The sequence below is a fragment of the Gopherus flavomarginatus genome, chromosome 18 (assembly GCF_025201925.1).
Source record: "Gopherus flavomarginatus isolate rGopFla2 chromosome 18, rGopFla2.mat.asm, whole genome shotgun sequence".
Taxonomy (NCBI): domain Eukaryota; kingdom Metazoa; phylum Chordata; order Testudines; family Testudinidae; genus Gopherus; species Gopherus flavomarginatus.
In genome coordinates, this window is record NC_066634.1 from 23112325 (window position 1) to 23137475 (window position 25151).

At 62.1% G+C, this 25151-nt stretch overlaps 1 protein-coding gene across 4 annotated transcripts in view; it reads right to left on the reverse strand.

Moving 5' to 3' along the window:
- RYR1 (ryanodine receptor 1) overlaps window positions 1-25151 on the reverse strand; it is a 108580-nt gene that overhangs the window by 24779 nt on the left and 58650 nt on the right. For 3 of the 4 annotated variants that reach the window (XM_050928318.1, XM_050928317.1, XM_050928316.1), the window contains 34 exons: window positions 24812-24952; window positions 24034-24197; window positions 23616-23694; window positions 23215-23304; window positions 22784-22924; window positions 22108-22185; window positions 21778-21853; window positions 21546-21669; window positions 21112-21227; window positions 20667-20734; window positions 18981-19102; window positions 18462-18511; window positions 18031-18091; window positions 17166-17404; window positions 16771-16852; window positions 15280-15410; window positions 14668-14982; window positions 14032-14272; window positions 13660-13747; window positions 13236-13328; window positions 12564-12578; window positions 10988-11158; window positions 10297-10356; window positions 9782-9919; window positions 9451-9563; window positions 8996-9092; window positions 8484-8590; window positions 8133-8184; window positions 7044-7115; window positions 6867-6966; window positions 6672-6751; window positions 5745-5821; window positions 5257-5330; window positions 4197-4214 (listed from right to left, as the gene is read on the reverse strand). In XM_050928318.1, coding sequence (XP_050784275.1) covers window positions 4197-4214; window positions 5257-5330; window positions 5745-5821; window positions 6672-6751; window positions 6867-6966; window positions 7044-7115; window positions 8133-8184; window positions 8484-8590; window positions 8996-9092; window positions 9451-9563; window positions 9782-9919; window positions 10297-10356; window positions 10988-11158; window positions 12564-12578; window positions 13236-13328; window positions 13660-13747; window positions 14032-14272; window positions 14668-14982; window positions 15280-15410; window positions 16771-16852; window positions 17166-17404; window positions 18031-18091; window positions 18462-18511; window positions 18981-19102; window positions 20667-20734; window positions 21112-21227; window positions 21546-21669; window positions 21778-21853; window positions 22108-22185; window positions 22784-22924; window positions 23215-23304; window positions 23616-23694; window positions 24034-24197; window positions 24812-24952 — 3673 coding nt within the window. The remainder of the gene's footprint in view (window positions 1-4196; window positions 4215-5256; window positions 5331-5744; window positions 5822-6671; window positions 6752-6866; window positions 6967-7043; window positions 7116-8132; window positions 8185-8483; window positions 8591-8995; window positions 9093-9450; window positions 9564-9781; window positions 9920-10296; window positions 10357-10987; window positions 11159-12563; window positions 12579-13235; window positions 13329-13659; window positions 13748-14031; window positions 14273-14667; window positions 14983-15279; window positions 15411-16770; window positions 16853-17165; window positions 17405-18030; window positions 18092-18461; window positions 18512-18980; window positions 19103-20666; window positions 20735-21111; window positions 21228-21545; window positions 21670-21777; window positions 21854-22107; window positions 22186-22783; window positions 22925-23214; window positions 23305-23615; window positions 23695-24033; window positions 24198-24811; window positions 24953-25151) is intronic. The other variant, XM_050928319.1, reaches the window with a different exon arrangement.

Sequence of the window (25151 nt, forward strand, 5' to 3'; positions counted from 1 at the left end):
TCTGTCCTCAAGGGTCCTTGGGCAAAACCCTTTATAGATCTTGCAGCGGTATCAGGGATACCCTTTGCCCAGATGCTTAAGGCCCTAAGAGTGTGGGTGGCATCTTGGCAGAAACCTGCCACAGTCCGAGCACGGTTTAAAGCGTGGGGACCGAGGCATACGCCGGTGCCGGGGGAAGATCGCCCCCAAAGGAAACTGATAAGAAATCTCCATTAACTATAACTACTGTGCTAACTCTGTACGCTAGGATAGATACTGCAAAGCAGATGGTAAGGAGGAACTGAGCGGGTGGCAGGTCGGCAGGGTCCCATATTGGGTGCCATGAAGGCATGACTCCTGGGGGTGCCCAGGCCGACCCTAAGGCCACTGCTAGGGGGGAATCTTCCAGCTGTCAAGCACACCTGATTGCACTGGACATGAACAAGCACCCATAGAAGAAGGACACCAGCGTTACTACAGAGACGGCATGTCGCTCCTCTCCAGTTCAGAGGCTACAAGCAGCCTCGTCGGTAACACAAAGATGACACGTTCTGCCTACTCAGGGCGTCAAGCTAGTTGGAGTCTGGTCAATAAGAGGATAGCTCAGCCCTGCCCACGCCCGTAGCCCCAAGAGACCAGAGAGTGCTGGGGGAGGAGAAGGGGTCCGTGACAGGGTATCAGATGGGGCGGGCGAGTCCCTCAGGAGAGTGGGGAACGTGGCTTATGGTGAGGGCACCGGAGCGCCCTGGTTCCAGCGCAGGGGGCGGGGGCAAGGGGTGCGGTTAGTACTCAGTGCAGATCGGGAGAGGCCACGCCCAGCAGGCACCGGTTCCTGGCTGCCAGGTTCCTGGCTGCCTAAGCTGCAGGACATGCCACGTGGAGCCACGGAAACACTCACCCACCCCTGCAAGGCTGATCAGAACCCCCGAGCCTGACACACCCCAGGGAGGGGGGAGACGGCACGGCACAGCGGTCACCACAGTTCCTAGGCTGGGTCTGCCCACCATAACAAACCAGCTCCCCCCCTGGAGACCCTACCATAACAACGCATACCCCTGGGGAGACCCTACCATAACAAACCAGCATACACGGCTGGGTCTGCCCACCATAACAAACCAGCCCACCCAGGGAGACCCTACCATAACAAACCAGCATCCATGGCTGGGTCTGCCCATCATAAACAATGCAGCCTTCCACCACCCCCCGGGGAGACACTACCACAACAAACCAGCATCTCCAGCTGGGTCTGCCCATCATAAACAATGCAGCCTTCCCCCACCCCCCGGGGAGACCCTACCATAACAAACCAGCCTCGTCACAGGGAGACCCTACCATAACAAACAAGCGCCCCCTGCTGGGTCCGACCACCATAAAAAACCAGCATGTTCAACCGGGTCGATACCCTTTATTGTTAAAAAAAACCGAAAGGGTATTTTAAAATTTAAATCAGATTTTTTAAAAATTTATATGAAATATAATTTTTTAACAATAAACCTATTTAAAATTAAATTGGAAACTGATAATCAACATCACAACCTAAATTTATACTATTAAAACATTTTAACCCAAATACAGAAACGAAGATTCAGCCCGTCCATATTTGCTGACAAATTTCCCAGCAAGTTGCAGCATTTGTGATGTTATTGATATAAACTGGGACCATATAGAACATGGGTTGCAACCAAGGTCCTGTAGTGGCACCAAATCCTATGTAAAGGGGGTCATATAAGGTGTCTAAGACCAAGTTATGAGTTACTGGTTATGATTATGCTGTCTGTATGTCTGTATCATTTTGTAGTTGAAGTTATAAGTATTGGCTCTATACTGTCTGTATTTCAAACTTGTGCTGTGTTACTGGGAAAGATCCCAGACAAGTGCGTGTTAGCTCTGCTTAGCCTGCTTGATGGCCCATTAAGGACCATCAGCTACACAACTGACCCATTGAGAGGAGGCAGATACGCCTTGTGACTCAGCAGGGTGTGCAGAAACTGGCCCATGTGACTCCAAACTCCATTTTGCTGTAATTTTCCACAGTAAGAACAAAGAAGTGTTCTTACACCTGGAAGTGCCTATATAAGGCTGATGCCTCATCTCCATCTTGTCTTCAATCCTGCTTCTTACCTTTGGAGGGACTTTGCTACAAACAGAAGCTCTGCACAAAGGATTGAATGACCCATCCAAGTGGGGGATGTTCTCCAGAGACTTGATTTGAACCTGCAGTTTACTCCATCACTGCTACAAGTCTGAACTAAGAACTTTGCCATTACTGTATGGAATTGATTCCATTTAACCAATTCTAGCTCTCATCTCTAGCTTTTTCCTTTTATGAATAAACCTTTAAATTTTAGATTCTAAAGGATTGGTAACAGTGTGATTTGTGGGTAAGATCTGATGTGTATATTGACCTGGGTCTGGGGCTTGGTCCTTTGGGATTGAGAGAACCTTTTTCTTTTACTGGGGTGTTGGTTTTCATAACCATTCATCCCCAGGACGGGTGGCACTGGTGGTGATACTGGGAGACTGGAGTGTCTAAGGAAATTGCTTGTGTGACTTGTGGTTAGCCAGTGGGGTGAAACCGAAGTCATTTTTGTCTGGCTGGTTTGGTTTGCCTTAGAGGTGGAAAAGCCCCAGCCTTGGGCTGTGTCTGCCCTGTTTGAGCAATTGGTCCTGAATTGTCCAGTATCAGAGGGGTAGCCGTATTAGTCTGGATCTGTAAAAGCAGCAAAGAATCCTGTGGCACCTTATAGACTAACAGACGTTTTGGAGCATGAGCTTTCGTGGGTGAATACCCACTTCCTCAGATGCAGACATGCATCTGAAGAAGTGGGTATTCACCCACGAAAGCTCATGCTCCAAAACGTCTGTTAGTCTATAAGGTGCCACAGGATTCTTTGCTGCTTTTACTGGTCCTGAATTGGCACTCTCAGTTGGGTCCCGCCAGAACCGCATCGTCACAGCATTGAACTGGTGCAAGTCCCCGGACGAGCCCCAGGAGCCGGAGTTTGCCGATGGGCTAAGCCGGCTTCAGGAAGGGAAGAGAGAATATTTTAGCCTTTACAGTTTATTCAACTAGTTCAATTCACTGGCCAGGCCACCCAAAGTTCAATGACCCACTGGGAGACTGTTTCCTTCCCCAGTCTTGGAGAGGACGAGATCTACTAGTTCTACAATCCAGAAGGCCATGGTAACCAGAAACGGCTGCTAGATTTCACTAGCCACAGATGCTTCCTTTGCTGAATAGATCAGCTAGTTTTCACTACAAAACGCTGCCTGATAAACTTTTTAATTTTTAATGTTTCCAGCCCGTTTGCTTTCATTCAAACGCTGGTTTTGTGCAATTGTCACGGAGTTGAACTTTTCCACCCAAATGGAGCTTGACGCAAATCACCCGTAGAAATGGGGTCGTCGTCTCGCCAACGAGAAAGGCACCGTTCGCCTTTCTCTGAAAAAATCACAACCATAGAATGGCAGACTCTGACTCCGGGCAAGTTAAGCCGCACAAATCGTCAACCAATGCCTGTAGCTGGGGGGTATTGTCCTAACTGGCAGAAGTAGTCCTGAATGCCATAAAAGGCTGATGGGAATCGAGCCCTCGGCAGGGAAATAACTAAAGTACAAATGCAAAACCTGATTCACAGCACTGATTGAAATCGGTGTTTCCTGCTGCTCCCTCAGACTGAGAGCAACGCAGACTTGGCAAGGGGCGACCTTACCATAACAAGCCAATGTACACAACCCGGCAGCGCACAGGCCCCCGCAATAACAAGTGAGCGTATGCGGCTAAGTAACCTCGCGTGTATCTGCGGTAATACAGCAGCCTAGCACCCACGTGCAACACAACAACCCGTGAGCACAGCTCCGTGCTTGAGAGACTCTAGAATAACAAACCGGCATGCTTAGCTTGTGCTTCCTCCCCCAGCCCAGCAACCCTATGATAACAAACCCAGGAGGCCAGCCTCAGCTCCCTCCAAGAAACATCAGCACAGGCAGGCTGGCGCTCACTAGCAACCCTACAATAACAAAGGCAGAGCTGCCCCTCCCCCTCCGGCCTCAACATGCCTGCCGGTGACTCCCCACCCTATGACAAATGGGCAGGGCCCACGTGGGGGGGCACGGGGTTCTGATCAGCCATTGGTGTCGGGACAAGCCCGCCGGGTTAGAAAACAGACCAAGAAAATGCCTGGAAAAAGAAACCACCACAGCCGTGGGCTATTTACCATTTTCCCGACGGATGACTGGGGGCGCCGGTGAGAGAGGGATGGGGGAGCGGGGAGGGGGGGAAGAGGAAGAGAAGGGGAGGAGAGAGGAGGTGAGTGCAACACGTCACAGCACAAAGGAAAAGGAGATGATTAAAACCAGATTAACGCCATTAATGTGGAGTCGGAGCCGCCCCAGGTGGGACGGGAAGGGGGGAGGGGCGTTATTACAATCCGGATTAATAGCAGCGCCTCACTCGGGGGGGAGCCTGCAACCACACGGCAGCTATGAACAGAAACCGAGGGTGGGGAGGGGCCACAGCGGAAGGAGGGGGAGGGGCCCCATCAGCTCTAGCCGCAGGGTTCCCCCAGCGGAGACCGGAGGCCGGGCTAGATGGGCCCAGCCCCGTGAGAGCAGCTGATCCAGCCCTTCCCAGCAGACATTGCAGGATCAGCTCCTCCCCTCCCCCAGACTTCCCCTGGGGGAAGGGCAGCCCCCACTCATCTCACTGTGACCCCCATAACCTGCCCCTGACGTCCCACTTTCACTGGGCAGTGCCCCCAGAGCCTGCCATCCCAGCTCCCGCCGACTGCCCCGAGAAGGGATCGAACCCGGGACCTGCGGATCCACACACCCCGGCTCAGACTCAGGCCCATTAGCTTAGAGGCTCCAGCAGCCACAGTCCCAGCACCAGCCGCTAGGTGCTTCGTTAGCGTGAGTGACCCTGCCCCGAGGCTGCTGGGATTGGGGCCTGAGGTCCCCCGAGGCCATCACTCCCTTGCTGTGGCAGCACCCTGCCACCCCCAGCAGCCCTGGCCATGAAGGTGGGGGGCAGAGATCTGCTGGGCTGGGGCTGAGATGTGGGCTGGGCCTGGGCCGGAGGATGGGGGCAGAGATCTGCAGCGTCTAGGGCTGAGATGTGGGAGGGAGCCTGGGCTAGGGAGGCATGGGAGGCAGAGAGCTGCAGGGCTTGAGGCTGAGACGTGGGGGGGCCTGGGCTGGGGAATGATGGGGGGCAGAGAGCTTCAGGGCTTGGAGGCAGCAGCCAGGGTGACGGGAGTGGGGGCAGCGCGGACTCACTTGTTCCTTCCTCCGTCACCATGCCCAGCCCCTCGGCCTTGTTCTGCCGCTCGAAGGCGTTGAGGTCCAGGACGCTGCAGGGAGAAATGGGCGTCAGGAGAGCCAGGGAGGGAGGGGCGTGGATTGACCCTGCTATCAACATCAACTCTCCACCCCCCAGTGCAGCACGACGGAGGAGCCCAGCCCCCACCGGGGGTATGGAGCAGGGGGCCGCTGGGCGCTTGCCCCGGCACGCTGGGGGATGGGGAGCAGGGCCATGCGATGCCGCTCTGGGCAAAGGGGATCGATTCCCTTGGGGGTCCCCCCAACGGCTGGCTCTCCGTGGGAACAGGGCAGGGAGATGAACAGCTGGCACCAAATGGAGAGACGGAGACGGGCTGGATGCAGGAAGGAAAAGGAGGCCGGCAGGGACCAGCTCGGCCTGCGGGGCGGGAGGAAGGGACGCAGGCCGGGACAGACGGGGACACATGACGGACGGCCCCGCTCACCTGCAGGTCTGCATCAAGGCCTGCACGCTATGGAAGAAACCCACCTCCCGCTTCTCCTTCAGGTAATCCAGCATTTTCTGCAGGGACAAAGGCAGCGAAGCTGAGTGGCTACTCAGCATCTACTCACTCGTTACTCAGCATACCCGTTAGTTACTCAACCTATCCTCCCTCGTTACTCGGCCTGTTACTCAGCCTGTCCTCCCCTGTTACTCAGCCCATTACCCCGCCTGTTCTCCCTCACTACTCAGCCCGTTACTCAGCCTGTCCTCCCTCATTACTCATTCCGTCCTCCCTCATTACTCAGCCTGTTACTCGGCCCATTACTCAGCCTGTCCTCCCTTGTTACTCAGCCCATCACTCAACCTGTCCTCCCTCGTTTCTCAGCCCATTATTCAGCCTGTCCTCCCTCGTTACTCAGTTACTCAGCCTGTCTTCCCTTGTTACTCAGCCTGTTACTCAGCCCATTACTCAGCCTGTCCTCCCTCATTACTCAGCCCGTTACTCAGCCTGTCCTCCCTTGTTACTCTGCATGCCTGTTAGCTACTCAGCTGTACTCAGCACATCCTCCCTCATTACTCAGTGTGTACCCATTAGTTACTCAGCACTTACTCCATTGTTATTCAGCCATTACACAGCACGTTGTCCATCATTACTCAGTGCACATTCACTCATTACTCAGCCATTACTCACTGCATACTCCTCTTGTTACTCAGGGCATAAGCTCTCTTTACCCCACACTCCTTCACCTGTTACTCAGTGGTTACTAATGTGTTACTTGGACATGACTGTCTGGTTATTCAGCAGGTGGCGGAGCTCCTCGGCCATGACTCCGCCGTCACTCCCAGGCTCAGAGGGATCTTTGCCTGCGTAAGGACTGAGTGAAGTGCTGGGGACCTGGCTCTGGGAGCGACACTGGCCCGGCCGTACCTGCTGCACTTCCACGTTGCCTCCGTTTAGGATGGAGATGCCCAGCTTGAGGGTGGAGGACACCATGGCGCCTGGCTCTCCTGCCGATAACCAAGGCAATGCTGGTTACCAGCCTGGCACATGGCATCCCGCCAACCTGCCAGCCCCCCGTCAAGCTGCCCCACTGTCCCTCCCCAGGCGAAGGTCCGATCTCACCTTTGCAGGCGCTGATCATCTGCAGCACCATCTCGGCCGCCCCGCGGTTGTGCAGCCGTGACTGCTGGTAGAGCAGCTTCTGCTTCTCCATCTCCTTCTCCTGTGGGGTGGAGACACAAGGGTCAGCGCAGGCAGGGGCTGGGGCCAGGACCGGAGGCAGGGAGGGGGATCACCTACCTCAAAGGAGACTTCGGCCTCCTCCTCGTCTTTCTCACCACCTGCCTCTTCACCTTCTTCAATGTGACAGCTCTGGAAGTGAGAGGGAGCCAGAGTGAGGGGTGCGTGGGAGCCAAATACTCCCGTCCCCCCTCCAATCCAGATACTATGGCATTACTCCAGTGATACTGCACCGGTACTCTGGAGATACTACGTCGTCACTCTGGAGATACCACACTGTCAGTACACTGTTATTCTAGAGACACAACACCATTATTCGGGAGATACGACATTATTACCCTGGAGATACCAAACTGTCAGCACATTGTTACTCCAGATATACCACACCACTACTCCAGAGATACTACAAAGTTAGTACATCATTACTCCAGAGACATTCTGCTGTTACTCTGTTGTTACTCCAGGTATATGGCACCGTTACTCCAGCAACACTACAATTGTTAGTACTTTGTTACTCCAGCAACACAACATTAGCACTCTGTACTCCAAAGACACATGCTACTACTCTGGAGATAGGAAACCATTACTCCATCATTGCTATAGAGATACTACAATATTACAAAATGACACTACCTAGATACCCCAAAGCTACTACACTGTTGCTACATCACTGCTCCAGAGATACCACACAGTTATTCCAAAAATATTATACAGCTGCTATGGCATTGCTACTCCAAAGATATTTTGCCATTATTCTCAAGTTACTACATTGTTACTACTGCCCACAGGGCTGTGACCTGGGGGTTTTCCTGCGTCCACTCCAGAGTAGCAGGAACAGAAGTTTGTGAAGGTGCTGGGGAAGGATAAGCTGCCCCTTACTGCAAAGCTGGTGTGAGGGGAGAGTCCGGGGAGGGAAGGATTCAAATCCTCTGCTGCTTGAATACCCAGAGAGCTGGGTTCGAATCCGGCTCCACTCACAAGTGCAATGGGCTCTCCTGAGAATGCTCAAACCAGCCTCGGTAAATGATAGGGAGGGGAAATGGGGGGACACACTGGGAAGGGAAGGGGGCGCTGGGTGGGACGTGTGCTGGGAGGGGCCAGGGAGTGAGACGGGCTGTGAGAAGCTGGTGTGGACTTGGGGTCACTCACCTTCGCCATGATGTCGGCGTAGGCCATGTACAGATAGTCCTCGTCCAGTTTGCTGAAAGGCAGCGCACGGGCCAGAGTCAGATCCAAGACCACTCGCTCCAGAGAGGCCAGCTGAACAGTTCTACAACATAGCCTGGACCCTCCCTTCCCCAAGCCGGAGATAGAACCCAGGAGTCCTGGCTCCCAACCCCCCCTGCTCTAACCACTAGCCTCCCCTCCCCTCCCAGAACATGGGATAGAACCCAAGAGTCCTGGCTCCCAGCCCCCACACCCACTCTGGGGCCCAGCAGGAGATTCACTCCCCAGGTTGGGTGGCTAGATGTGGATGCTGCCCCCGCCCCCAGCACCCACCTCTTCTCCGTCAGCGCCGTGCGGCTGAAGTGCAGGATGAGCTGATGCAGGGGGTCGGGATTCTTCTCCATCTGCTCTTCCTCCTCCTCCTCCTCCTTGCCCGGTTTCTACTCCCCCCAACAGGACAGTGGAGAGTCAGTGGTGTGAACCCGCTGGGGGCCCCACGCGTCCCCGCCAGAGAGAGCCTGGTGCGCCCCGACTTTTCCCACACCCAGCTCATAGGCCCAGGAGCCTGCCCCAGCCCCACTTCCAGCCTTTTCTCCATCACTTCTTTCCCCATGGCCCCCCCACCGCTGATGTCCTGCTGCCCCCAAATCTCCGCGACGATGGTGAGAGAGCAGGGAGCAGGAGGGAATGGAAACCATTGCCTGGGTGTGGATGGGACCTGGGCAGGGATGGGACCCAGGCGTCCGAGGACCCAGAAAAGGACGGGACCCAGGCATCCTGGCTGTGGGATATGGAAAGCTCAGACCTCCCCCAAGTCCCCACCACGCCCAGTGCCCCTGGCTCACGGCCAGGTCGTCGATCATCCTGTCCTCGAAGGCATGCTCCTCCGTGATGATCCAGGCCAGCTTGTAGCTCTCCAGGAACATGTTACAGGCCCGGTGCCTGGGGGAAGGGGAAGATCAGAGGCCTGGCAGCAGTTGAGGGGCAGGGATTGACTCAGACAACCCCCGCCCCGGCTGCACCCACTGAGCAGCCAGCATCCCACCTGGAGCCGTTCTGAGGAGGGCACGGATCCTGCAGGGTGAGGGGCACTATGGATTGGGGGGGTGGGTTGTATAGGGAGCTCAATCCCATACAATGGGAGGGTGGGGGGCATGGGCCACACAGCAGGGGCTGTGGCTCTCCCAGCAGGGGAAAGTTGGGATGTGTGGATCCCCTGGCCGGGGGGAGGTTGGGGGGCCCGGATCCCCTGGCCGGGGGGAGGCCCGGATCCCCTGGCCGGGGCAGATCCGGTGCTGACCTGGGCACGTTGTAGAGCGGCGTCATGCGGAAGCAGGCGACCACGGCGCGACGGCGCTGCTTGGACAGCAGCTTGTGCCACACGGCCTTCTTCGACTTGTAGGGGTGCTCAGTCTGCGGGGTCACGGGGGGTTAGAGCTGGGGGGCCCACAGCACTGCCCTTCCCCTGTGCTATGCCCCCCGCCCTGCAGCCCCTCCCCCGCCGCACAGCCCCGCCCCCACACAGCCCCGCCCCTGCGCTATGCCCCCCGCCGTGCAGCCCTTCCCCTGTACTGAAGCCCCCACCCCACAGCCCCCCCCTGCACTATGCCCCCTGCCCTGCAGCCCCTCACCTGCTCCAGGTGGAAGAGCACAGCCGACACCTCCTGCACCCGTCGCACGATCTTCTCGGGCCGGTTGGCATCCTCGGCCTTGCCCGACATCTCGCGGTACAGGGCCATCTGCCAGCGCATGGACGCGGGGTTCTCGCACTGCCGGGGGGAGGGGCTGTCAGACACGGGGCCTCGGGGCAGGGTGGGGAGACGTACATTGGTCCATGGGGCAAGGGGGAGCAGGCTGGAGCCTGGGTGTCTTGGGCTAGAGCATGACACTGAGGGAGCAAAATGGGAGAGGGCCCATGGTGCCCGGAGGGGCTGAGAAAGGGGGACTGGCCCACAGCACCCAGGGGGGAGAGAGCGGCAGGCCTGTGGCACCCAGAGAGGGGAGAAGGTGGGGTGAGCCCATGGCACCATGGCACCGGAGAGGAAAAGGGGGGACTGGTCCGTGGCACCCAGGGCAGGGGAAATGGGGGCTGGCCCATGCTGCCTGGGGGCGGGAATGGGGGTGCCGGCCTGGGGGGGACACTCACCTTGCCCTGCAGATGCAGATTGTTGTTGAGAACATCCCGCACCTCCTCGTCGGTGTCTTTCTGTGGGGGGTACAGAGTTCATCACCAGGGTGAGAAGCCGCTCCCACCCCAGCAGTTCATCACCACCCCTCCCGCTCAGCCCCACCCGAACCCCCCCAAACTCACTGCACCCCCAAGGACAACAGCCCCACCTGGTTCCATTTCTGGCTCCTCCCCTCTCTCCCTGGCTCCGCCCCCTGCTCAACCAGCTCCTCTTGCTCTCACCACCTCCGCCCCTTCTCTCCTTGGCTCCACCTCCTGCTCTCCTAGGCTCTGCCCCCTGCTCTCATTGGCTCCTCCCCCACTCTTCCAGGCTCCTCCCCCTGCTCTACCAGCTCCACCCCTTCTCTTCTTGGCTCCGCCCCCTGCTCTCCCAGGCTCCGCCCCCTGCTCTCACCGGCCCCGCTCCTTCTCTCCCAGGCTCTGCCCCTTGCTCTCCCAGGCTCTGCCCCCTGCTCTCCTTGGCTCCTCCCCACTCTCCCAGGCTCCTCCCCCTGCTCTCACCGGCCCCGCTCCTTCTCTCCTTCGCTCTGCCCCCTGCTTTCCCAGGCTCCTTCCCCTGCTCAACAAGCTCCTCCCCCTGCTCTCACTGGCTCTGCCCCTTCTCTCCTTGGCTCCTCCCCCACTCTCCCAGGCTCCTACCCCGGCTCACCAGGGCGTAGCGGCCCTTGGCCAGGGTGATGAGCTCCTGGTCGGTGGGCGAGCACATGTTGAGGCCGATGGGCAGCATCTTCTTCAGCGTGGCCACGATGAGCGAGGTCTGCACGGAGTAGCGATCCCCTCGCCGCTTCTTCTTGGTCCGCTCCTGCTCTGAGCTGCCCGCCTGGGAGTCCGGGGTGTGTGTGTCAGGGCGGGGCCCCGGCAGCAACCCCCGCAACCCTCCGGTCCTCTGCCTCCAGCCAACATGCCAAGGCAGAAGCGTCCGGCCACAGCAGTGCCCCTCCCTCCCTGAGAGGGGTACCTGGCTAGCCCCACCCCCACCAAGCTGGAGGGGTGGGGCTTCCCAAGGGGGCGGGGCTTCCCACCTCCACAGGGGGAGGGGAGGAGCAGGGCCACTTGAAAAGGGTGAAAGGGAAAAGATGAGGAGTTCAGGGGGACCCCAATAGCTCAGTTAGAGGGGCCCCCGCCAGGGGACACAATCGCTTAGTCGCAGACGCTGACAATTCAGGAATCTCCAGTTCTGAACCAGCCGCCCGGCCCAGCCCCTCTGTGTGAGGGGAGGGCCGTGTCACCCCCGACTCTGGCATAGCGGGAGGCTCAGGCTCCCCAAATTCACCTGGGAACGGCCGGTGAGCTCAGGCCATGGGAGCCCAGGGTCACCTCAGCGGGGGGCAGTGGACTCTGCGAGCCGCCGGGAAACACAGGGTCTGAGGAAACTGTCATGGGCTGCTCGGGGTACCTCGGGGAAGCGGTGTAGACACCCCTCCCAGGGACACCACAGCTCTTCCTGGGGCGGCCCCTGCCAAGCTTAGAGAGGGAGGAGCCAGACTCCCGGAGGGGGCACGAACCAAGGAGGGGACGGCGCAGACAGCTCCCCTGCACCCCAAGAGCTGCATCCCACCCCACAGCACACGCAATCCGGCAGGCAGACAGGGCAGCATAATCTGCCTGCGACATCCCTGTGCACTGCCTCCTCCCCTCCCCTCCGGCTGGGATGTCACGAGGGGTGATTATGAGATCTGTGATCTGCGGGTGGGGGTGTGTGTGTGGCAGAACCCTCCCCGCCCCCCCACTCCCCAGCTTTGCACAGCGAGAGCCCAGAGGAACCCAACCGGTTTGGATGAGGAGCCAGAGACAGCTAGCCTGGCGCATGCGGCTTCGGGGCTGAGAGACAGATGGGGGCAAGGAGCAAATGCCGGGGGGGAGCAGAAATCCCCCGTGCTGGGCCCCACGTCGCCGGTGAAAAGCCCTGGCAGAGGGAAGGTGACGCAGGGCTGCACCACCAGGCCTACCGCACGGCTCCAGGCCAAGTACCCCGGGGACCGGTGGGCTGGGTGTGCTGATAGCCGACCGGCCGGGTGCCTACAGAGCCCGTGGGCCGGGTGCAGTGGGCACTATAGCTCGCCCAGCCCTCGGCTGCTGGGATGTGCAACACAGGGTACCGTGGGCACACAGGGGGCTGGGGAGGACCCCATCACTGGGCGGGGGCGGGAGGGGGGCTGGCAGATCAGACACAGACACAAGGCGCCATGCGGTCTCTGTGCGGCCGAAGAGAAGTGAGACGCTACCTGGCCTTCTCCAGACTAAAGGAACCGGGCCAGGAGAGAAGGGGAGACAAGATAGAAGAGACACGTTAGACGGGCCACGAGCCCCCACGGCGGCTGCAGCGCACGCCCGGGATGAGAGCGGGGCCGCCCAGGCCACGGTGCCCCCAGAGCACATATAAGACAGCGCCGTGGAGGTTACACTGGGGGGAGGATGGCAGAATGGCGCCCCCGGTGGTTAGATTGGTGGTGGCAGGACAGCACCCTGCAGACTGGATCAGGGGCGCTCATGGGACCACGCCCCAGCACCCATAGCCCAAATCACAGTGGCTCACGGAGTCACCAGGAAGCCCCCTGCCAGCCCCCCACACAGGGAGAATCTGCGCCCCTCGGCCCCCTTCTCCGCTGGTGCCGTGAGCTCTGGGCCCCCTAGGCCCGGCGGGGAACCAGTGTGCAGATGACCATACAGCAGGACTGCCCCCTCTGCCCACCCGGCTGGACCCGAGAGCCCTTGGGACAGGATTTGGCACCGAACATCGGCACCTGGAGTCACACGAGCGTTTGCACGTCTGGAGCAGGGGCTGTGGAGGAGCCGGGTCGGGCAGCGTCCAGGTGGCCTTGCCGGCGTGAATCCTCCGCGATTGCTCTGCCCCACAGGCCCCGGGCACGGCTCCCTTGCGCCACACATGGCCTCACCTTGGACATTTTGCTTTTGCTGTCGGCCGTCAGGAAGGACATGTTGTTAATTTCGTTCTGCACCACGAAGTTCTGCTCTTCCCGCTTGAAATTCTGGGGGAAGGGGACAGAGTTGTCCTCCCGGAGCCCAGCATCCCCCGCCAAGCCCCTGCCCCGCTCCTGGCAGCTCAGCACCCGCCCCGCTTTATGCAGCCCAGCGCTCCCTGCCAAGCCCCCGCCCCACTCCCCGCAGTTCAGCGCCCCCCGCCGAGCCCCCACCCCGCTCCCCGCAGCCCAGCACCCCCTGCTGAGCCCCCGCCCCACTCCACGCAGCCCAGCGCCCCCTGCCAAGCCCCCGCCCCACTCCCCGCAGTTCAGCGCCCCCAGCACTTCCCCGCCAGTCCCTGTAGCTGGCTCCTGGCACCTCCCACCTGCCCCCACTTACATGCGACTTGGACCAGTAGATGAACACCTCGCCCACCATGCGGAACAGCTCCTCGGCATCCGAGTTGGGCTCCATCAGCCACTTGGCCCTGGGGACACACAGGGCACCATCAGCTGATGCCTGACCTCTGCCTGGCACTGACAGGGCCCCCTGTGCCAGGGGAGGGGGAGGTGTTCCGAGCTCCGGCAGGATTTGAACCAGGGACCCTGCTACCCAAGGCTGGAGCTGCTGGAGTTCTGAGGGGGCGTGGCTCCCCCAGGCTGGGCCCCGCCCTCTCCCATGGCACGCCCTGGCCAGGCCCCACCCCTTCCTGTGGCACATGCAGCAGGCCCCACCCCCTCCCGTGGCTCCCCCAGGCCAGGCCTCGCCCACCTGTTGTTGTCCACGTAGCGGATGAGCAGCGGGTAGAGGGCGTACAGGTCCCGGCAGAGCACCGAGAACTCGTCACGGATCAGCAGCTCTGCGTCCTCCGACTCGGTCTTGGCCTCCAGCCTCAGCTGCTCCTCCTCGGCCACCACCTTCCCCGAGCGCTTCTTCAGTTTCTCCATGGTGGGGATGAAATGCGAGCGCAGCAGCTCGGGCCGCGCCTTGCTCACGATGGGCTGGGCGAAGACTGGGGGGAGGCGGGTCGGGGGTGAGCCAGCCAGCTGGTTCCCCCGCGGGGCTGGATCAGAGGGGAAAGGTCCTGCGCCCCCCTGAGCCAGCCAGCCCCCGCCCTGGGGCCGGATCACCAGTGCCCCCTAGAGGAGAAAGGCCCCATGTGCCATTCACCGCCCCCACCCCGAGCCAGTCAGCCCCCCACATGGGAGCCAGCACCCCCCAAAGGGGAAAGGCCCTGCACCTCATTCCTTGTCCCCCTTAGCCACCCAGCCCCCGGATCAGAGCCGGCGCCCCCCAGGGGGAAAGGCCCGTATCCCATTCCCCACCCCCCTGAGCCAGCCAGTCCCCTGAGTCTGAGCTGGTGGGCACCCCCAGGCCCTCCCCCAGCCCCTGCCCCTCCCCCGGTACCTGCCAGCCTCTTCATCCAGGAGGCCTCATCGATGCCCAGGTTGTTGACGATGATGCGGAGGATGTTGCCCAGCAGGGTGTTGAGGTGCTCGGAGGTCACCTGGGTGCACCAGGGCCCCTGGGGGAGGGTCTCGGGGCCCCGCTCCCACCAGCGGGGCAGGTAGTTGCAGAGCATGGGCAGCGTGACCTCGATGACGTGCGGCATCTCGGTGTAGCGGGCGCCCGACTCCGCCAGCCCGCTGATCTCCTTCATGAGTCGCTCCAGCTCCGGGATGTCGGGGCACATCTCCTCCACGCAGCTGGGCAGCCCCAGGACTGTGGGGGGCAGGCGTCAGGGGCGGGAGCGTTACCCAGCGATCCCATGGGGCGGGCGGAGTTACAGGGGAAATCCTATGGGGGAGGGGAACCCCTGGGATTCCTGAGGCCCCGTGACATCCCCAAGGGGGGGTGGAGCCACAGAGTGGGGGGCCCTTTGGGCTCTGGGGCCTTTCCCAAGGAGAAGCCCCAAACTGCAGACACTGTGGGGGCCACCCCTGTGTCTGTGGTGGGCTGATGGGGCTTGGGGGGGCCGATGGGGTGTGGGGGGCAGACAGGGTGTGGGGGGGCACTCACTGGCGCGCTCTCGCGGCGACTTGGTGGTGTAGACGGAGCAGGGGTTGTGCATGTTCAGATGCGGCTCCAGGAAGGCCACGGGCATCGCGGCTGCCAACCGGGCCAGACACTCGCCCAGAGCAGGGCGCTGCCTGGGGGGCGGAATCAGAGACCCTTCAGCTGGACACTCGTCCCCAGCCCAGCTCCGTCCCACACATCCACCCAGATCCATCGCCCCTGCACCCTCCCATCTGACCCCCCCAGATCCATCGCCCCTGCGCCCTCCCCTCCGACACCCCCCCAGATCCATTGCAGCTCTGACCCCCACTCCCGGCTCCATCGTCCCTGCGCCCTCCCCTCTGACCCCCCCCAGCTCCATCGCCCCTGTGCCCTCCCCTCCGACCCCCCCAGATCTATCGCCCCTGCGCCCTCCCCTCCGACACCCCCCCAGATCCATTGCAGCTCTGACCCCCACTCCCGGCTCCATCGTCCCTGCGCCCTTCCCTCCGACCCCCCAAGCTCCATCGCCCCTGCGCCCTCCCCTCCAACCCCCCCAGCTCCATCACCCCGAGCCCTCCCCTCTGACTCCCCTGGCTCCATCACCCCTGCGCCCTCCCCTCTGACCCCCCCCCAGATCTATCGCCCCTGCGCCTTCCCCTCCGACACCCCCCCAGATCCATTGCCGCTCTGACCCCCACCCCCGGCTCCATCGTCCCTGCGCCCTCCCCTCCGACACCCTCCCACGATCCATTGCCGCTCTGACCCCCACCCCTGGCTCCATCGTCCCTGCGCCCTCCCCTCCGACCCCCCCCAGCTCCATCGCCCCTGCACCCTCCCCTCCGACACCCCCAGCTCCATCGCCCCTGAGCCCTCCCCTCTGACCCCCCCTGGCTCCATTGCCCCTGAGCCCTCCCCTCCGACCCCCCCCAGCTCCATCGCCCCTGCGCCCTCCCGTCCGACACTCCCCCAGCTCCATTGCCGCTCTGACCCCCACCCCCGGCTCCATCACCCCGCGCCCTCCCCTCTGACCCCCCCCAGCTCCATCGCCCCTGTGCCCTCCCCTCCAACCCCCCCGATTCATCGCCCCTGTGCCCTCCCATCTGACCCCCCCAGCTCCATCGCCCCTGCACCCTCCCCTCCGACACCCCCGCAGCTCCATTGCCGCTCTGACCCCCACCCCCGGCTCCATCGCCCCACGCCCTCCCCTCCGACCCCCCTGAGCTCCATCGCCCCGGAGCCCTCCCCTCCGACCCCCCCGGCTCCATTGTCCCTGCGCCCTCCCCTCCGAACCCCCCCAGCTCCATCGCCCCTGCGCCCTCCCCTCCGACCCCCTCGGCTCCATTGCCCCTGCGCCCTCCCCTCCGAACCCCCCCGGCTTCATCGCCCCTGCGCCCTCCCCTCTGAACCCCCCCGGCTTCATCGCCCCTGTGCCCTCCCCTCCGACCCCCCCAGCTCCATTGCCCTTGTGTCCTCCCCTCCGATCCCCCCCTCCGCCCCAGCCCCCCAACTCACCGCTCCACGTAGGGATTCCTGGTGGTGCCCAGTGAGTAGATGCTACACAGGGTCCGGTAGCAGGAGACCTGGACGTCGTCCACTGGGGGTGGAGAGGGGGCAGATCAGAGAGGGGGGCATTGCCTGGCTCTTGGCGGTGATTCACCATGGAAACGGCGGCCCTGTGGCTGGGGCATGGGGCGGCCCCCGTGTGGGGTGGGGAGGCCCCGAACTCTGCCACTTGGTGCCGGGCCATGGGGGTCCGGCCGCACCCCTGGCACCCCTCCAAATTCCCTGCCCCCCTCCCTGGCGCCTCCTGTCCCCAATCCCCAGTGCCCCCCTCTGCCCCTGGTGCCCACTAGCACCCCCCACTCCCTGGTGCTCCCACCCCCCCCAAGGCCCCAGCTGCCCCTTACGGATGACGTCGTCCCCGAACTGGTGCTGGGCGATGTGCTCGAAGAGGGAGGTGAGCACGGGCAGCAGCACCACCGTGGTGTAGTTGATGTTCTGCGCCACGCCCTTCACCTGAGTGCGGGACTGCGACACCTTGCCCAGCTTGAGGTTCTCCACCATCTTCTCGATGTCCTCCGAGGCGCTCTCGAAGAACGAGCGCAGCCCGGCCTTGACGATCTCTGGCCCCGACTTCATCACCGTCCTGCCAAGAGAGTGGCTCAACCGTGGGGTCCCTGTGTAACCTGCTCTGCGCCCCACCCCAGAGGGGACGCACATCCATGCGGGCGAGGGGTCCCTGTGTAACCAGCCTCGCGCCTCACCCCAGAGGGGACGCACATCCATGCCGGTGAGGGGTCCCTGTGTAACCAGCCCCGTGCCCCACCCCAGAGGGGACGCACATCCATGCCGGCGAGGGGTCCCTGTGTAACCAGCCCCGTTCCCCACTCCAGAGGGGATGCATCCCCGCACCGGGCGAGGGGTCACTGTGTAACCTGCCCTGCGCTCCACTCCAGAGGGGCTGCATCTCTTCGCCAGTTGAGGGGTCCCTGTGTAACCAGACCCATGCCCCACCCCAGAGGGGGTGCATCTGCATGCCAGGTGAAGTGTCCTGTCTTACCAGCCCCATGCCCCCCCTGAGGGAACGCATCTCTATGCCAGGCAAGGGGTCCCTAGTTCTGGGCCCTGTCTCTGGGTAGTGAAATCTCTCCTATTTCTTTAGCTCCCCGCTCTCAGTCTCAGTTTCTCACCCCCTTCCCGCATGGCTCTGGCTGGCCCCAATCCTGCCCTTGCCAGACGCTCCGGGGAGGGGACCCAGCCCGAGGAGCTCACCTGGCATCCAAGGAGCGAGCCAGGATGTGCAGGCAATTCACCACGGCGGCGGCGTCTGTGCCTGAGGGGAGAGACCCTGCTCAGGCACCCACTGGGGCAGGGGGGGATCCAGGCCTCTGGGGCAGGAGGATCCAGGCAGAGGGGCCAAGAGGTACCTGTTTAGCTACAAGCCTGGGCCCTGCACAGGCTGGGAGAAAAGAAGGGCCACAGCGTGGGGGGCCAGGGATACAAGTGGGAGGAGAAAGGGGTGGGGACTGGGGGGCAGGACAGCCTCCGACGAGCCCAGGGCAATCTGGGATGGGTCACAACTGCTCCCTCTGGGGTTTGGCTCAGCCCAGGCCAAACCCCATCCCTCAGGGCTGGGCGATGGGCAAGGCCAGGTGTCTCCCCCCTCCCCCAGAGAGCCCAGCCCCACGGCGAGGGGCGCTTACCGAACAGAGAGACCCGGTGCCTGACCAGGGCCGCAAGCTTGCAGAAAAGGCTGAAGGGAGAGTGGGAGAGAGGAAAAGAGAGAGTGAAAGAGAGAGACACTGCAGAGGACGAGTGCACACAGGGCAGAGATAGGAAGCAGAGAAGGATGGAGGCTCAGTGGGGCTCTCATCACTCCCCCATTAACAGCACTTGGGGGTAGGAAGCCCAGGGTAGGATGGCAGGGGCTGCAGGTTGGGAGTGAGGGGCACTGGCAGAGCTGGGGTGGGGGGAGCCCAGGGCTGGTATAGCAGGGGCTGCAGGTCAGGAGTGAGGGGCACCAGCAAAGCCTCACACCTGGAGCTCTGAGTAACCATGTGGAGAGAGCGAGGGGCAGGGTGTGTTAAGCCTCTGGCTGCCACGTGGCTGGATGGGGGCATCTGGTCCAACGCACACCTGAGTCCAGGCAGCACTGAGGGTGACTCTTGGGTATGGCCCCGCTCCCCTGCCCAGGCCCCCCCCTACATTCACTCCCCACTCACCTGGTGATCATCTCCTTCTCCTTGTTGGAGGCATGGCCCCCGCTGCCCAGCACCTTGGCGGGTGTGGACAGGAAGTAGAGGCAGTGGTTGTGGAAGTACTGGTTGATGAGAGGCAGCAGGATCTGGGGGGAGGTGGGTCAGTGGAGGGGAGAGACATCACCATGGCTGGCAGCACCCTGAACCGCTGCTCACCCCCTTCATGGGCTGGGAGTGAATGTCAGGGCCCCCAGAGGGAGAGAATCTGACCTCACCCCACATGGCACAGACAGTGACCTGGGACAGAGATCCCCGCACACACACACCCGGAGCCGGGCACCACACCCAGGAGACAGAGGGTGACTGGGGACGATGGAGAGTCAGAGTAATAGTGGCGTTAGCTCGGCCTGGCTTCGCTCCCTTTCCCCCACTACCTGCCAGTGCCGAGAACACCGGAGCTCCAAGGACAGACGCACCGGGCAGCCTGCGCTACCTGCCAGTGCCGAGAACACCGGAGCTCCAAGGACAGACGCACCAGGCAGCCTGCGCTACCTGCTAGTGCCGGTAACACCAGATCTCCATGGACAGACGCACCAGGCAGCCTGCGCTACCTGCTAGTGCCGGTAACACCAGATCTCCATGGACAGACCCACGGGGCAGCCTGCGCTACCTGCTAGTGCCGATAAGACCGGAGCTCCAAGGACAGACCCACCGGGCAGCCTGCGCTACCTGCTAGTGCCGATAAGACCGGAGCTCCAAGGACAGACGCACTGGGCAGCCTGCACTACCTGCCAGTGCTGATAACACTGGAGCTCCAAGGAGAGACGCACTGGGCAGCCTGCGCTACCTGCTAGTGCCAATAACACCGGAGCTCCAAGGACAGACTCACCGGGCAGCCAGTGCTACCTGCTAGTGCCGATAACACCGGCGCTCCAAGGAGAGACGCACTGGGCAGCCTGTGCTACCTGCTAGTGCCGATAACACCGGAGCTCCAAAAACAGACGCACCGGGCAGCCTGCGCTACCTGCTAGTGCCGGTAACACCGGAGCTCCAAGGACAGATGCACCGGGCAGCCTGCGCTACTTGCTAGTGCCGATAACACCGGCGCTCCAAGGACAGACCCACCGGGCAGCCTGCGCTACCTGCTAGTGCCGGTAACACTGGAGCTCCAAGGACAGATGCACCGGGCAGCCAGCGCTACCTGCTAGTGCCGGTAACACCGGAGCTCCAAGGACAGACCCAGCGGGCAGCCTGCGCTACCTGCTAGTGCCGAGAACACCGGAGCTCCAAGGACAGACCCACCGGGCAGCCAGCACTACCTGCTAGTGCCGAGAACACCGGAGCTCCAAGGAGAGACCCACCCGGCAGCCTGCGCTACCTGCTAGTGCCGATAACACCGGAGCTCTATGGACAGACGCACCGGGCAGCCTGCACTACCTGCTATTGCCGATAACACCGGAGCTCCAAGGACAGACGCATCGGGCAGCCTGCGCTACCTGCTAGTGCCAGTAACACCGGAGCTCCAAGGACAGACGCACCGGACATCTTGAACTGCATTACCAAGGCAATAATATTCCAGCCTCCAGCATTTAACACTCCCCCACGGTTCAGATACCCCCTCCCCAGGATCAAAACCCCTCCCTCCACACCCCCATGGCTCAGGCACCCACTCCCGACTGCATGGGGACGGACCTGTCTGGACAAACTTACCTTGGCAAAGAACTTGATCTCCTGCTCGTGGGGCGATTTCTCCACCCGCCCGCTGCTCACCACAGCCTCTGCAAGGAGACCAGATGCTGTGAGCACCTGGGGGGCTGTGGGGATTTTTCCTCCTTCCCGACCCCGGGACTCTGAGTAGATTCAAGCTTTAATACGCTCATGCAATATTTCTGCAGATGCCTCCCAGTCCCTGAGGAGCAGCTGACACTGAGGAGAACCCAGGAGTCCTGGTTCCAAATTCTCCTGCTCTAACCCCTAGACACCACTCCCTTCCCAAAGGTGGGCACAGAACCCAGGAGTCCTGGCTCCCAGCCCCTCCTCCGATCCCGGATTTACTGCCCGCACCAGGAACACAGGGTGCGGTCGAGTCGCTGTGGGTCCCAATGGTACTGTGAGGGGGCCGCCAGAGGCACACGTTGGGGTGTGTGCGCCCTACCCAGGTGGGCGATGAACTCTTGCGAAATGTCCATCCACTTGAGCAGCTGTTGCAGGAAGCCGTAGGCAAATCGCTTCTCAATGGAAGATGAGTCGAGCTCCATGTCCTTCAGCCCCCTGTGGGAGAGCAGGGTCAGGGGCACTGACGTTTCTGAGAACAGACAGGTTGACAGACCGTGCCCACCCCCCCGGAGAACAGACAGGGACAGACCCACTCCTGGGGAAGGGAATAGACTGGTGGGGACAATCCCGCCCTTAGGGGGGAACAGGTGAGGGCAACAGCCTGGCCCCCAGGGACAATGGACTTGATGAGGTGATCCCCCCAAAGTGGGGATGAGGCCTGACAGGCAGCCCATGGGATGGGGGGGGAAAGGGGGCCCAGAGATCCCAGAAGAAGGGTGAGCCACGGAGAGGTGTCTTCCCCGCCGCCCCCACCTGGTCACAGCATAGCCGTTCATCTGTAGGAATTTGAGCAGCTCCTGGGCCTTCTCGCGGTCCCGCGCCTTCTCCTTGGCTGTCAGCGTGTCGTAGGGCACCAGCAGCGGGTGGGAGCCACCCCCTGATGAGAGAGACGTTAGCCGGCACCCCACCCAGCCAGGGGCAGACTCTGAGCTGGGGAAGGCACAGAGACGCTCCCCAGGGGGGATGGACGGATGGACACACTCACCTTTGGCCTCCAGCTCCTGCTTCTTCTTACGCCCCCAGGTGTTGTGATAGTTCTCAGCCAGCTGCTCCGCCATGGCCTGTGGGGGGGGGGGGTGAGATATTCATCCCCTCGTGGGGCGCTGTGGGGCCCACCCAGGCAGGAAGTGTGACCTATTTCACTCCATGGGGCACACCCAGCCAGGAAGTGTGACCTATTTCACTCCATGGGGCACACCCAGATGTACCAATCTGAGCACAGTCTACCCCTCCCACACCTGACTTCCACGCCAGCTGGCCCGGGGGGTAAAAAGCCCAGATTGGTGCTGGTGGTGATGGGGGGAACGTGTGTCACCTGCAGCTCCCGGGACAGCGTCACCACCGACAGGTCGATGGGCTGGGGGTTGTATCCATGGCTGGGGTCATAGGTCGCCTGTGGGGGAGGGATTAGAATTCAGAGGGGCAGTGTGTCCCCCCCCAGGTCGTACCCTCACTGTCCCGAGTGTCCGCTCCCCCAATCACACCTCCATGCTGGCTGGATCTGCAGCCTCTCCCTCTATGTGTCATGGGCCCTCTACTGCTCCCCGCTGGTGGGGATCCTCTGTGGTTCACAGGCTGGTGCTCTCGCCCACCCAGCTCCGAATGCCCGTGCTGTGTGGCTAGAGGGCTGCAGGTTCATTCCAGGGGGTAGGGGTGGCCCTCAGAGTGTCAGGCTGGCCATAAAGGCCAAGCCACTCCCCGGGGGTGAACTCAGCTTTGACGCCCCCCTACAAACCCACCCTAGGCACTGCTCGCTTCGCTGGATGGGCAGCTCAGTGCTCCCCTCCCCCAACGGGGGAGCTGGAGGAACCCAGGAGTCCTGGCTCTCAGCCACCTGCTCTGACCAATGGACCCAACTCCCCTCCCAGAGCTGGGGAGTCCTGATCCCCCAAAACCCCATCCCCCACTCTAACCACTAGACCCCACTCCTCTCCTAGAGCTGGAACAGAACCCAGGAGTCCTGAGCCCCCCATGGGCCACGCTGCCCTCACCTGGGCCGACTGCGAGATCTTCCGCGTCTTCTTCTTCTCAGTCTTCTCCTCCTCGCCTTCGTGGGGCTTCTCCACCGTCCACTCCCAGGCGATCATGGCTTTGAGCGACTCCTTGATGGGCCAGCGGTAGATCTCCTTGTCCTGCGGGGCCAAGCCGGGTGCTGGGCTCAGGGCTTGGTTGGGGGGCGGGGGAGGCGGGTAGCAGGACAGGACATCCCCCTTGGACTGGGGGCTGAGATCCACACCGCCGGGGAGACAGGGGGATGGGGGGGAACCAGTGGGTTCCCAGGGTCTCCGTCCCCGACCTGTGCATCCTGGCAGGTGCATTGTGGGAGTTTGGCTGGCGGGGGGGTGGGGGTGGCTGGAGTGAGTAGGGGGGTGCAAGTGAGGGGACCAATGGGCTGGGGCCAGGAGGGGGAGATGGCGGGTACCTTTTCAGAGAAGGTCTTGTAGGGACGCAGCATGGGGTGGGTTTTGGCCTCCTCATCGATCGTCTCCCCGAAGGTCCAGTTGTTCTGGATCTGCCGGAGGAAAGGTCCCAGGTGTTGGCCCCAGGGGTCACAGGGGTCACGGACAGAGGGGGTGGGGGGGGTAACAAGGGAAGTCACACAGAGGGCGGAAATCAGTGTGTGGACCAGGGGGTCATGGGGAGGTCACACTGAGGTCACGAGGAGGTCAGGAGGTCCTGAGGGTTCACAGCAAGGGTAGAGTCACAGGGGGTCATAGGGAGGTCACAGGGGAAGCAGTGCATTGTGGGCTGGCAGGGGCGGGGGGAGAAGTGCATTGTGGGCCAGTGGGGGAAGCGGTGCATTGTGGCCCACGGGCCCCATACCTTGTCAAAGGCCCACTTCTCGTGCGTGTGCTCGGCGTATTTGTTGATAAACGCGTCCAGCTTCTCGGGGATGATGACGCTGTGGGGAGGAGGAGCAGCACTCAGGGGGGAGCTTCCAAGCTGGGCCTGGGCACACGTGGCTTTTGGGGGGGCCGGGCCTCGGGGGGGCCAAACTCCATCCCAAAGGGATGTTGCCCCGCAGCCCAGCACTCCCAAAGGGGGTGCCTGCCCCACAGAGCTCTGGGACAGGAACAGCAAGGGACTACAGGTTGGGAGTGAGGGGGCAGAGCTGGGGGCTGGATGGGGGCGGGGCTGGGCTGGCAGGGGGCTGCGGGTCGGGAGTGAGGGCACTCCCAGGGGGCGGGAGGATCTACGCCACCCAGGGCCCCCCCATGACCCCAGTCCAGGGGCTCCTCACTTGAGGGTCTCGACGGGTTTGGGGTCAAAGTTGCCCTCGGCGTCTACAGAGGCCTTCTTCTCCATCTTGGAGGAGTAGCTGGCGTCCACGTAGTCGGGGGGCAGGGCACCAGCGATGGCGCACAGGCAGGGCATGGCCAGCTTGTACAGCTCCGCCTTGAACTTCTGGGGTGGGGAGCGGGGTCAGGGGGGCCCAGACGGCACCCTTCCCCCAGCCCCCCATTGCCCCCCTGTTCTGCTCCCCAGACCCCCTCCCCTCCCTGATCACTCCTCCCCCATGCTCCCCCAGGCCCCCGTCCCTCCCCAATCACCGCTCCCCCAGCCTCCCCATTCCCACCCCCATTCTGCCCTCCAAACCCCCTTCTCCTCCCCCATTCTGCCTCCAGACCCCCCTCTCCTCCCCATCCTCCCTCCCAGCCCCCCTTCCCTCACCCATTCTGCCCTCCAAACCCCCTTCTCCTCCCCCATTCTGCCTCCAGAACCCCCTCTCCTCCCCATCCTCCCTCCCAGCCCCCCTTCCCTCGCGCATTCTGCCCTCCAGCCCCCCTCTCCCCCGATGACCCCTCCCCCATGCTCCCCCAGCCCCCCATTCCCTCCCCCGTTCTGCCCCAGACCCCCCTCCCTCCATCCTCCCTCCCAGCCCCCTTCTCTCCCCAATCACCCCTTCCCTCCCCCATTCTGCCCTCCAGCCCCCCTCTCCTCGATGACCCCTCCCCCATCTTGCCCCCCCAGTCCCCACCCACTGTCTCCCCTGATCACACAGTAGCATCCCACTCCACCTTGTGGGCCAGGGAGTCAAAGATTCCCCAGAAGAGCTTGCGGGTGAGGTGCAGCTCCTCCTCGGAGCTCACGCCGTAGCTGGCCCAGCCCGTGGGCAGGCAGTAATACTTCCAGCACCGCTCATAGTGGTTGTTCAGGAGCTGAGTGGGGGGATAGATACAGTTCCTAGGGGTGCCCGCTGGGTCACAGACCACAGCGCTGCCCCCCACGCGCAGGGCAGGACACCCCACCCTACGCCCGGGGGCATTGTGGCCATGGGCACCGCCCTCCCCTGGCGCAGCCCCCTGAGCTGGGGGACCCCACAGCAGCCATCGCTGGGGAGCGCCCCACTCTCTGCAG